The sequence below is a fragment of the Canis lupus genome, chromosome 33 (genome assembly GCF_003254725.2).
Source record: "Canis lupus dingo isolate Sandy chromosome 33, ASM325472v2, whole genome shotgun sequence".
In the NCBI taxonomy this organism is placed as follows: Eukaryota; Metazoa; Chordata; class Mammalia; order Carnivora; family Canidae; genus Canis; species Canis lupus.
Genome location: NC_064275.1, coordinates 16857914 through 16871370, shown reverse-complemented (window position 1 = coordinate 16871370; position 13457 = coordinate 16857914). Strand labels below are relative to the sequence as shown.

Genomic DNA, 13457 nt, shown 5'->3' with positions numbered 1-13457 from the left:
TATTGTGGGGATTGGGAAGGGAAAGCATCATAGTATGTGTCTTCCTGTGTTGGGTTCACATCTGGAATCCTTCGTGTACAGTTGCATTTGCCTGGAGAATATATGATTTTTATGGGTAACAGCATTCACTGTTATTGCAAATAACAACAATTATGATTTTTGATACTTCACCGTGTCCAGTCACAGTGCTAAATCCTACTTTAGCCTACTTAATCTTTATGGGGAAGGTCCTATCACTCCAGTTACAGAAAAGGAAACCAAGGCCAACCACAACTCAAAACCATAAAGCTAATAAGTAGCAAATCCAGGAATCGAGCCCAACTTGGTTTTTAGCCAAACCCTGGAGCGAGACCTCTAAGTGCACAAATACTGTCATGTTTTATGAAAGACAAACCTTAAGTGTTCTATAGTAAATAAGGAAATAGAAAGCAAACAAATTGCTTTCCTCCGAGACATTTTAGTGCCTTTGATATGCCGAAGTGAACGGTGAGTCTCTGCAGATATATTGGAGGTGGGGGAAACATAGCACACAATTTAAAAAATAAGTTTTAATAAAATAAATCAACTAGAAAAGGAATAAAATAAATTTTAGTAAAAACTATTTGACCACAAGATCCTTTCTTTCCCTCAGGAAATCTCTAGCGACCAGTTTTTTACTGATCACATTTTGAGAAATACCAGACTGTGTTTGGTTTATCCCCCTACCCAATGGTAGCCATGGTGGGGCCATTTTGCCCAGAATCATTAACCCCCGGGGTGGAGCCCAGGATCCCAGCTGTGGGGAGAGGACAGACTTGGGCAGATAAAGAGAAAAACTCAGCACCACAGCAGGGCAGAGTGGGGTCACCGGGTGTGCTAAAGCCACCCCCAGGAAGTTACTCAGAATGGTAAGATCAGAGCCCTTCCACCGCCTTGACAGGAATTCACAGGTGTCAATGCAGAAGTCGCAAAGCAAGGGACATACCCTACCTGACATCGGCAACCACAGACTGCTTGTAAAACTTAGAGAAGGCAGATGTTGTATAAACCAGGTTTACCTGAAAAAGAAAAACCAAGGTGTCTGACATCTTTCCGTGTAGAAGAACCCGTTACCTTCATTCATTCATTGCCATCTGGAGACACCCTAATCAAGCTTAACTGTCTTCTGCCTACTTCAAAGTTTAATCTTCTCCACAATGAATAAATCAAACTCCTTTAAGCATATTTTCTTTTTTTAAATTTTTTTAAATGTGTTTTTAATTTTTTATTTGAATTCAATTTGCCCACGTATAACATAACACCCAGTGCTCATCCCATCAAGTGCCCTCCTTAATGCCTTTGAGTATATTTTCAAAGGACCCCACCAACCTCTTTCCTATCAATGCTCAGCAGGGAAAATGTATATTCTTAGGGACACATCCAGTATTAGCCACCAGGGGGCAGGTGGGGCCCTAGGCCAGGTCTACCCACCGCCTTCCTACTCCGCAGCCTCTCTGAGGAACACCCAGGCCTTTTGAAATGCCAGCTGGATCCAAAGGAGAGCTATTTGGATTTACCTTCTTTGCCCTTCCTTAGCATTTCTAAAGCCAAACTGAGTCTCTGCCAAATCTCGTCCTCCCCTGTTCCCCTTCCTACCTAATGGCAAAACCACCCACCTAACTGTGGGGTTTAAATTCACTATGCAACACAGAGCATGTTACCTAAAACTGCTGAGCCCCACTATTTTTTTTTTTCTTGTTCTCTCTCTCTCTCTTCTTTTTCTTTCTTCTATAAGGTGATCAAAATGCTTACCAATAATCTTGGAGCTAATTTAAGGAATAATTGATATACAGTAAAGGTAAAGCTAAGTTCAGCTACATAGTCCCTATATAGGCGGCCTCGGGTAAATAGGAGCCACTGTGCCCACTGTTGTTTCAGCTTGCCCTCCCTCCCTCCCAGCCTTGCCCCAGTCTACACCGCAGGGTGCCTGTCACAACAGTACAGGGCCACTGTCTCTGTTACTGTGCAGATAAAAATTGGCAACAGCTTTCTAGTTGGTAATATATACCAAGAGCCACGGATAGATATTTTTATACACTTTTAGGGGATCATCTAAGGAAGTAATCGCATATATAAGCAATCTATGTAGCAACTTTCTGTAGCATTATCCATCGTTGCAAAAATGAGAGACCATTTAAATATCTGATAAGAAGGGATAAGCTCTGCCATTTGCAACCACGTGGATGGAACTAGAGAGTATTCAGCTAAGGGAAATAAGTCAGAGAAAGACAAATATCATATGATTTCACTCATATGTGGAATTTAAGAAACAGAACAGATGAATATGGGGAAGGGAAGGAAAAATAAAGTAAGATAAAAACAGAGAGAGAGAGAGAGAGAAATCATAACAGACTCTTAGCTCTAGGAAACAAACTGAGGGTCGCTGGAGAGGATGGGGTGACTGGGTGATGGGCATTAAGAAGGGCACGTCATGAATGAGCACTGGGTGTTACATGCAAATGATGAATCACTAAATTCTACTCCTGAAACGAATGATACACTATGTGTGAACTAAATTGAATTTTGATAAGTTTTTTTTCTAAAAGGCTAACTTTGGAGCCATTAAAACTTATGTTTTATCCATTTTTTTTAAAGATTTTATTTATTTATTTGAGATAGAGAGACTACATGAGAGAGAGAGAAAGAGAAAGAACAAGTTGGGGGAGGGCAGCTGGAGAGGAAGAAGCAGATTCCCCACTGAGCAGGAAGCCTGATGCTGGTCTTGATCCCAGGACTCTGGGATCATGACCAGAGCAAGAAGGCAGACGCTTAACCAACTGAGCCACGCAGGCACCCCAAAACTTATAATTGTAAAAGAATATTTACTTGCATAGAAACATGTAACCTAACATTAAAAGGAAAAAATCAGATTATAAAACTGAATATATATCTCTACTAATATTCCAATATTATTCTGTCCTCTATGTTTATGGGGCCCAGAATAAAAAGGGGCTCCATATCAGGAGATGATGTTAAAGAAAATGTTAATGTTTCTTTTCGTAATTTTCTAATTTTTTATGGTTAAATACATTTTAGTTCTATAAAGAGAAGTTTTGTGGGTTTTTTTAAGTGAAGAGATTTTAGTGTGTTGAGGTTGAGATAAATGTGTACAGCTCCCAGAATTAAGCAACATGCATGTAACCTTAGTTCTGGAAGGCATTTTAACGATCACCCAATCCAATTCCTTTATTTTATAGATGAGAAAAACTGGAGCTCAGACAGCTATTTGCTTTTACTTGCAGCAATAAACAAAATAAATAAATAAATAACTTACTTATAAACAAATAAATTAATTAGCAATTCTATCAGAGAAGCGAGGACAGCCAAGATGAGCCAAATCCCATGTTTCCCTGTGACTTCTTCTTTCATCCACCCTGCTCACTTCTGACACTTGTGACCCTTCCACCCCAACTCCTCATCCCCTGACCCCTGACCCCACTCTCCCCAGCTCTCACACAACCCTCTGCCCTACCCCAGTCCCGCCCCATCACCTCACCACTTGCTGCACAGTCCGGGCCATGGACAGAAATTCCCTGGACTCCTTCTGTCGGTATTCAGGAAGGAACTCAATGTTGGTGATGCGAAACATCCCAACAAAGTAAAAAGCATCTTTGCTTTCTGTGTTACCTATAAGACAGGAGAAGAAGCGGTGAGAGGCTTTCCTTCTGGGGAGGGCGGTGAGGTCAGTATCGGGCTATTCAAATGGTTTTATTAGACAGCTACATATACCACTGGTCCATAGCCTGTGAAGCTCTAAATGTAGTCAATAACAACACTTCCATCAGCAGCAAATCATCGTTTCTCTTAAGAGAGTCTATTCTATTGACTTCTGGTAGATACAAGGTTAAAGATAGGGACACCTGGGTGGCTCAGAAGGTTAAGAGTCTGTCTTAGGCTCATGTGGGACCCCCTGCTCAGTGGGGGGCCTGCTTCTCCCTCTCCCTCTGCTGCTCCGCCTGCTTGTGCCCTCTCACTCCTTACCACATAAATAAATAAAATCTTTTAAAAAATAAAGAAAGGTAAAAGATATACCTTTTTGACTTCATACATGTCCTAGAGTCACTAAAGGACCAAAAAAGCATATGCAATTTTCATGGATTCTGAGTCTGTAGAAGGTAAGGAGGTAAGAAATATATACTCTCAAGCTCCGAGGTGAAGTGAGCATAGTGGGAGAAGAGGGAAGGGCCCTCCAGCTGACCTTCCCTGAGCTCCTGGGGGTCCTCCTTAACTGACTTGTGTGGCTCTTTGGCAGGGTGCTGGGCAGGTCTGCAGCTCTGCGATACACGGAGAATTCATTCTTCTCATGAGCCACAAAGTCTGGTTCCCAGCCCAGGGTCAGGTCACTCCTGCTTAAATACTCTGCCCAGTGAGGACCATGGGATTAGATGTCAGGCCTGCCTGGAAACCCCTGACAACAGGAGCAGGAACACTGCTGTGTCTGAGCTGTGTTAGAGCACCAGAGAATAGCTTGGGGAGGGGTGGGGGAGGTGGAGATGAAGGGCTCTTCTTTCTGCTTTTCTTTGTGTTACCGAGGCCTCTCTCCAAGTGACACCACTCCCCAGGCTCCCACTGCCATGGTACATTTCTCGCCTGTGACATATGTCCCACTATATCATAACTTCCGTCTGTGTGTCTGTCCTTTAAGAGTCACAGTAACTTCTTTTTTGTCTCTCAGCCCCTTCTGTAGTTTTGAAGCTCAATAAATGTTTGTGGGAAGGAAGTGAGAGAGGAAGGGTGGTAGAGGAAGAAAGGGAGAGAGTATTCTCTGCTAGCACAGTGCCCAGTACATGGAAATGCTCCATAAGGGATGGTTAAATTAGGAAGAAGGGCCACCTATGCGAGTGATAGGAAGCCACCTCCCTTGTGGGAGCCATCCAGGGTCACATTAGTCCCATGCAGTGGAGTCAGGCTGTGGAGGTGTGGGAAAGGGTCACAGGGGTTGAAGGCCTGAGCTGATGTCCTAGATTTGTTCTTTCAAGCTGTGTGACCTTGGATGGATCACTTTGAGTCACTAGTCTCCTATATAAAACAATAGTTGTTTTTATTCCTGATTTTTGCAGGGAAGTGCTTCTTAGATTGCTGCTGTTGTTATGGACTCTAAAACTTGAATGAAAGCCATGCCTTCCATCTAGAAGCTCGCACTTATATTAGTAAGTACTCAAGGGTCAGGATAACCACAATACAAACAAGATCAATTTAACCTTGAACTAGATTACATTTACCTAACTCTTCAGCTCAGCCCAACATAAAATAACCTGCATGGTCACAACACTGTTACTTGTTGAACAATTCTCGATTATTCTTACCAGTTTCCCTTTGCTCACACTGGTCTACCTTCCTGAAATGTCTTTCTCTGATTTGTAACACAGGCAGCAGACTGCTTCTACACAGGGATGTTCCAAAACTTTACACAAAAATGCTGAGACAATGTGAGTGTGTCAGTTGAGGGCCAGCAGAGAACTGGTGGGAAATAAGTTGGTTTGTTCTAGGTTGAGGTTGTGTTTTGTGTTTGTCTTAACTGCCTAATGACTTGACTCCCTTCCCTAGTCTTTAATCTCCTTAAGGATAGAGATCTTGTCTGCTTTCCCACTCTGCTTCCATGCTGATCACAGGACCCAGCTCCTGTGGGCATGCTCAAGATATGAAGGAAATGAATTTTGAACAACCAGTTCATGAAGTCTTCTCTGGACTCTATTCCTGGGCAGGTTAGATCCCTCTATCCTGTGATTGAAAAGTAATTGCTTCAGCAAAATAAATAAATAAACATCAATAAAAATAAAAAAACAACTCACACCCCCTCTCCAGCACTGAATTATGAATTTTTCTGAAAGTAGAAAATGCATCTGTGAGCTTTCTGAGGGTGGGAGATATATCTTGGTATGTCTGATGTCTTACATTGTACCATGCGAAGTACAAGTAATCAGTTTGTATATGTATAAGTCACCTGAACTGTTCAATACAATATTCATTAATTCTTTGCCTATAAATCTTGCTTTGCAACCAATTTTTAATACCCTCAAGAGTACACATATCTTGTAGCAAACATATTAACATGTATGGGGATTGGAAGTTGAGCATAAGTCGACAAATGCTATAGTTACTGAGCTGCACGGGTAAATGCTCTTTAAGAAAAAGCTCAGTCATAACTCCTGTCCAACAGGATCAATCTGATGGACAAAAACACAACCCATCAGCTTGACAAAAACACTGGAGCGAAAGATACATGAGTAAAAGGAAGCTCAGGGAGCTGGAAGTGTGAGGTTGCCTAGAAACCAGCAGTGGGTGGAATGAGGAAATGAGACAATTTAGAATTCCATTCATTTCTTAAAGCTAAAAATGCATTACATTTCTGAACTAGTCCAAAGCTCCTGAGCATCTATCCTCCTCAGCTCTTGTCATACCATCCCCCATCTCTGCTCCTCCTGCTCCCCTGTGGGAAGAAAGCAGTGGTAAAAGAAGAAATGGGAAAGACAATTCTGTTTTCTTCCTCCTTAAGACCTCAACAGCTTGGGAAGTGGTTATCAGTCTGGGAACTTGGGAAATTCTATCAGACACACCCAGGGGCAGATTGGGTGTGCATTGCAGAAGCTGAATCCATAGGCCAAGCCCTAGTTCCAAAAGAACATGGATTTTCACTCACTGATGTAGAGCCACAGAAGCGTCCAGGCTATGACTGCTAGGATGAATAGAAACACTGTGAAGACAATGATTTTGTTTTGGACATTCCAAAAGGGAGCTTTCTTCTTGGATGGCTTCTTGGGTTTGACTTTGCCGATGGGTTTTCGAGGTGCTCGTCTACCTGGCAGCTTCCCTTGGGCACTGACCACCTGAACTGAGATATTGGATATCTTAAAAAAAAAAAAGAAAAGAAAGAAAGAAAGAAAGAAAGAAAGAAAGAAAGAAAGAAAGAAAGGAAGAAAGAAAGAAAGAAAAAGAAAGAAAAATAGAGAAAGAAGGAGGAAGAAAAAAAGGGGAGGGAGGAGATATATTAGTTTAGAACACATTTGGAATGGAGCCACCCAGTCAGGAGACTCTTAGTGCTAAAAGGCCTAAGTATATCCACCAATTCATTGATATAAGTGTAATGAATGGACTTGCATTAAATCATGCAATTAAAATCAGAAAAATCAGACATTATATGAACCACAATGAAGCAGTCCCCAAATCCTCTCCTCAACTTTTCAATTCAGCTAAGTAGATGCTGTAGAGAACGGGCCTGAATTTCATGGACCCTCATGGCCCAGAAGACCCGAAGGTCAGGAGGTTAGGAGTCAATGAAGGTAACATCGTGTGTACACAGCCAGCTGTGGGAATATGTGTGTCTTTCACGTGTTTGTATTATATCGTTTTACTCCCACCATCAATTTCTTCTAAGGCAGGACTGAACATAAGTGAGTTCCTCATAGCAGCAGATTGATTTCTTACTTATGGCTTCCTGACCGGGTGATAGGAAAAAAAAGTTAAGGATGATGATGCTCTGGCTCATGTAGGTCTGTGGGATAGGAACCAGTGCCTCCCGTGCATGCACTTTTAAGATTACCAATGAGACGATCAGGGACCCAGTTTCTCAATGGCAAATAAAATAATTATTTGAAAATAAAGAATGAAATAGAGGACTTGGAAAATTCTTGGTTTTAGCGTATTGATATGCAAAGTGTTCTGTGCAAGAGGAAAAAATGCATTATTTAATTGTTTCCCTCCTCTTTTTTTTTTTTTTTTCCTCCTCTACCCTCTGTCACCTGATGCTGTGAATTCTTTAATAATGTATGCAAGAGTTTAGCTTCTTTGAAGGAGAGATTTATACATGTCAGGGTAACTAAACTCCGGTGATGAAATAACCTTTAACCACACATTCCTTCAAAGGCAACAATCTAGAACAACACCAACTGCAAAGAAATCATCTCTTTTTTGAGTCCTCTTAAAGAGTTCTCTCATTCTCTCTTACTCACCCTCACTCTCCCCTTCAAAGTCCGTGTCTTCCAGTCTTTAATCCTACCAATTAATGAGGTAATACGTGGCCAGGTACATTCTGAATTATTCATGGCCCCCTCATTCTTTTTGCCAAACACCCTTGTCAACCCCTGGAGTGAAATGTAGCTTACATCCTTCCTGGTGAAATTGAACTAGACCAGGCCTCATTTGATGTGATGTCCTGCAGGCACGAGGGTGGTGTTTCTACAGAGAAAAAGCATTCTATTGCACAATGAGCTAAATCTGGGGTCAAACTACTTTCAAATAGTTCCCCAATGAAGCAAAAAAGGGAAACACACAGGAATGCTGGCACATGTAGGACTGACAAGGCCAAGGTTGGGGCTTTCAGGGCAGGAACACATTATAGGCAGTCTCAGTTAGCACTGATTAAATTTTAAAATGGAATTTGTACAGAGATCAGTACAATTTCCCTGGAGTCTTAGAAAAAACAGTTGCAAATCAATTGCCAAGTACAGGGCTTTGAAACAGGCTCACATTGGTAAAATCCATTAAGCATCGTAAGAAGACCATAAGTCTGTTATTATTGGTCTCTCTCCCTTTTTTTTTTTTTTTTTTTTTTTTTTTTTTTTTTTTTTTTTGTGTATAAAGTAACACGGTCTCATTTTACTATCAAGGTCACCAATAAATGGCGTTCAAGTAAGACAGAAGGCTTCCCATACCCTACTTACCTTCACGTCAGCAGGCTTGGAGGAAACATCAGCGCTTTCTTTGTCCATTGTTAGTTTGTCCATGTGTGAGCATCCAGAGGGGTCTCAAAGCCAGTTTGATCCCCTTACATTCTTGCTTGGGAAGAATTGGTGGCTGTGTTCAAGCTAGCTTTCAGAGGGAAGGAATCAATTTACCTCCACCGGGTTCAGTCCAGAAACTGAAGCTGCCTCATTGCTATATAGTGAGTATTAAAGGGACCTAGCACCCCAACTTTGCACCCCAAACCACAGGTTGCTGAATGTAACTCTATGAGGCAGGCCCTCCGGGCAGAGCCTCAAGGCAAGATTGCCTCATATGGACACATTCAACAATCTGAAAATATTTACAAGCCATTATTAAAATGTTGCCTCCCGGTTTTAAAATTAATAACAGGAAGGAAAAGTTAAAAAAAATTCAAAAATTTTTTACCTGTATCTTCTGAGAGATCTAACTTATAACCCTCAGTCCTGCTTCTTAGAAATCTCCACAACCCCATTTCTCTTGCTTGGATCCAAGAAGGTTCCAGAAGCCTCACTCTCCAATTCTGCCCTTGACTGTGCAGTGCTGTGCTCTGAAAATCCCCATTCAAGAGGAATTTTTGCTTTCTTCTCCCCAATCTTGCAGTCCTGGGTTTTTTTGGATAAAACCTCCCCGCACTCGTCTCTCCCGTTCTTGCCCAAACCAGGCTGCATTCGGTTCCAGGGTGGGAACTGGGGAATTCCAGGGCCATCTGCCCTTAGCACACAGGGGAGGCAAAGGCCTGGCTTGCTCACACATTACACGGCTCGTCCGTCCCTGTGACACACACAGGCTTTCCTGTGAGCACCAAGCATTCCTGGAAAGCTGATCAATGGCCCTTTAGGAGAGAAGCGCTGCTCAAGATGCCATGTCCGGAGTCATTTCATAAGAAAGCATGTGAGAAACTGGCTGCTGAAAGCAGTCCAACATTAGTCAGGTAAAGACAGAAAGACGGACAAACTATGTCATGTTGTACTGATTCCCTGTCTGGCTTTGCAATTAATTAATAACACTGATGAAACAACTAATAGTGCTTTAGGTTTTATCATCATAAGATTGGGAAATCTAAAAAGAGATTGCCCCTCTTTTCTGTATAATTTCCCTTATTTCTAGAACTACTCCTTTACCAGTATTAGTAAGCCCCATGTCCTGGGCTGTGGGTTAACAAAGACTCTCTGCTTGAGAGTCAACCCTGAGACAGGCTCCTCTGAGCCCTCTTTTTGACTAGGTCACCTCCTTGGGCCCTGTCCTCAGCCTACCGGTTGTAGCAAGAATCCTGTTGTCAGTTTAGTGAGAATCCCTACCCCCACCTTGACATCTTGATCACCCTTGACACCTGATCGAGGTCCTCATCCCTCACCATTGATGTATAAAATCCTTAGCCTGTCATCCCAACCCTTGATGTTTTCTCTTAGTGATTTTCCACCCACGGGCTCCCTTACTCTGCTCATTGACTGCAAATCCCCAGCTGTCTTTACTATTTTTGGAGTTGGGCTAAGTTATATCCTGCGGTCTCTTTCCCCCATTGCAACAGTACTGAATAAAATATGTCTTTGGAGCCTTTCGCTGGGCATCCAGCTCTGTTTCTCTTTGACATCACCATGAGTGGGGAAGGTTAGCAAATAATGGAAGGCTGGTTTAAGCACAGAATTTTAAAACAACCAGAAAGCCAACTAAAGTCTGCTTTCTAGTATTGCCATATGCCAGCAATTCTAAAAATGTCTAGGGATGCCTGGGTGACTCAGCGGTTGGGCATCTGCCTTCCGCTCAGGGCATGATCCTAGGGCTCTGGGATCGAGTTTCACATCAGACTCCCTGCAGGGAGCCTGCTTCTCCCTCTGCCTATGTCTCTGCCTCTCTCCCTGTGTCTCTCATGAATAAATAAATAAAATATTAAAAAAAAAAAATCTAAATGGGCAGCCCAGGTGGCTCAGGGGTTTAGCATCGCCTTCGACCTAGGGCATGATCCTGAAGACCTGGGATCGAGTCCCACATCAGGCTCCCTGCATAGAGCCTGCTTCTCCCTCTGCCTCTCTCTCTCTCTCTCTGTCTCTCATAAATAAATAAATAAAATATTTTAAAAATAAATAAATAAAAATTTAAAAATCTAAATAATGTGTAAACAAAAGAATACTCCTCCCTGAAAAAAAGCTTTGACTGGGATAACTTTGAAACAATTTCTGCTCATCATTGCAACTGAATTTTAAAAAAGTATTTATATACAAGCTTCACATGAGCACATTTTTATTCTCATCTTTCAATAAATAATGAATGTCATGTAGAAGTTCACTGGGAGAACTCCCATTTGTACACTTGGTCTCAAACACAAAAGGACTCTGTGACGCATGCTTTTTTTAGGAGTAAGTTTCTAATGGTCTGGAATCATTTGAACTTAGTTGGTGCAGAATCCTGGATTTCCACAAACCCCATGGAGCTACATATTCTTGCAATTAAACAGAAAGTTAGCTTAAGCAACAATAGCACTATGACAAAGATGAAGATGTGGAACTTCAATTATTTAATTTTTGTTATTCTGTGTGACCACTTGGAGTTAATTTACATAACAAATTTAAAACAGGCACACAAAGGTGTAAACTGTAAAGTGTAATATTACTTATATAATATTTTGTGTGCAATATTTATCTTGTTAACTTCATTTTTTACTTGCATAATTATACACATAATGTTGAGTAACATTTTCATTGTTTTTTCAAGTTATTATTCATTTCATTTCATGATTATTACTGAAATGATTTGCAGTGTGTAAAAGAAAGGATTGTTTAAAAAGGATCCACTCTAGATGGAGAGATACATGATAAAGCAAGTTTATCAAATATTAATGGTGGACTCCAGATGGGTACATATGTATTTACACTACAGAATTTTTTCGACTGCATGTTTGATATTTTTCTTAATAAAATGTTGGAGGGCTGTGGGATTATCAGTTCTAGGATTCAAATACTCTAGATAAGCCATTGGTTTTGAAAGACAATGACAAAGAAAGCTGGGATACAAGATAAAGTCTTGGTGACTGAGCTCGCATCTATCTCCTTGTTGCCTTTACTGGCATGGAAGTTCTGGTACAGAACCCCTTCCTTCAACTCCAAAACATATGGTCAAAGACAATCACAAAGGCCAGATAAAGGTTGGTGCTTCTTATCATAAGCAGTTTGAAAGACAGTGAGGAGGTTTCTATTCTCTTCTTAGGAACAGAGATCCCTGTGCTGTCTGCTGGCTGACCAGCTAAGTAAGATAGGTGCAGCGACCTGGATCGAAGGAGGAATACCTCTCATTGAATTCAGCGATGATCACTGGGAGTGCCGGACTGACCCAACACATCGAGTCAACCAACACACAACATTTTTAAAGTTTCAACCTTCTATTGAATGGCAAGCCTGATGCATCTGAAGGCCAGGAGGTAGAGCCAAGTCATCCATCTAACCCGAGCAAGGTTCTGAGCCCCTGGCATAGAAGGCACTTAGCGGGTGCCACCTCCATCCTTGCTTAAGCAGAGGAGAGCCCAGTTCCCCAGCAACTGATAACGTTTGTTTCTACTACTTAGGACCCACTTCTCTCTACTACGATAAATGGCCACATGCAAAGTTGCTATCTGATCACCACTTACCACCAAGCTCTCTGTGGAAGGGGAGTGAAGCCTGAGGAATCACAAGGCGGCATAGGAGCCTGGGAAGCCAGCCAGCCATTTAACCCTATCACCATTTAACCCTATCACCATTTAACCCTATCACCATTTAACCCTACAGCACCCTTAGGGTGCTGTAATAAAATGACATGACAGTGATCCTGGTTTCCCTTTCTCTGCTGACTCACATGGACCATAATCCTCATCCTCTTTGTCACATCACATGAATCTTTTTTTTAAAAAATGAAGTGATAGTGAGGCATCTTAGAGAATCCCTAGATCTAGACTATTGAATATCCCTTTATCTGGTTTCCTTCCTCTGGGCTCATCCCTCACAGGTGCACATTACTGCTAAATAAATATTCCTAAAACAACTCCAATGTCACCTCCTGCCATGGGCAGCCCAGTCTCCTTCTATTCAATGCCCCCAGGCTGACATTCAAGGTCTGTCTCAATGTGGCACGAGGCTACCTTCTTTTGTCCTCCTGTCACATCCACTAAATCTGCTCCGTTAAATCATGCATTTTCAATCTTTATTGCATCCATTTACTCACCCATCATCATGTACCCAGCATTTATTACATGCCTACTGTGTGATGGATGTCAAATATTGTTAAATGAATAAAATACATCACTGCCCTTTAAAAGCTCTCAATAGAGGGAGCAGATGTAAACTACAGATTACAGTATTTCATAATAAGGGCTATCAGAGAGGTGTCAAGAAGCTATAGAATTGTAGAAGCAGATGGCAACAGCCCTCCCCTTTGAACCTTGTACCCCCAGGTCATATAGCTGTTCAAATACTAACCACTTTCATCATTCCACTTGTAGCTCACCTGTGAGTTTTTCACTCCAGCTCGCGTACCCTCTTCTCCCTAACTGAACATCTTTATTGTTCATTATCATTTATATATATGACAGTACTTGAGACTTTGTAATGTTATAATGATTCATCACACACTACTTAGTAACATCTCTCGTATTGTCTTATTGGTTATTTCTCTTGTTATATGTATATCCTATCTCCAAGCTCCTTGAAGACAGGAGCCCTTGAAGCAGGTGCTTGAAGACAGGCATTGAGAGCTGGGTGGCAGCCCCT

At 41.7% G+C, this 13457-nt stretch overlaps 1 protein-coding gene across 1 annotated transcript in view; it reads right to left on the bottom strand.

The window, feature by feature from the left end:
• The window catches only part of TMPRSS7 (transmembrane serine protease 7), a 35468-nt gene extending 28623 nt beyond the window's left edge, over nt 1-6845 (bottom strand). Inside the window, exons 1-3 of the mRNA XM_025477852.3 lie at nt 6659-6845; nt 3515-3645; nt 970-1037 (exon numbers count right to left, since the gene is read on the bottom strand). Of these exons, the coding sequence (XP_025333637.1) occupies nt 970-1037; nt 3515-3607 (161 nt within the window). The 5' untranslated portion in view covers nt 3608-3645; nt 6659-6845. The remainder of the gene's footprint in view (nt 1-969; nt 1038-3514; nt 3646-6658) is intronic.
• Between the last annotated feature and the right edge of the window lie 6612 nt (nt 6846-13457).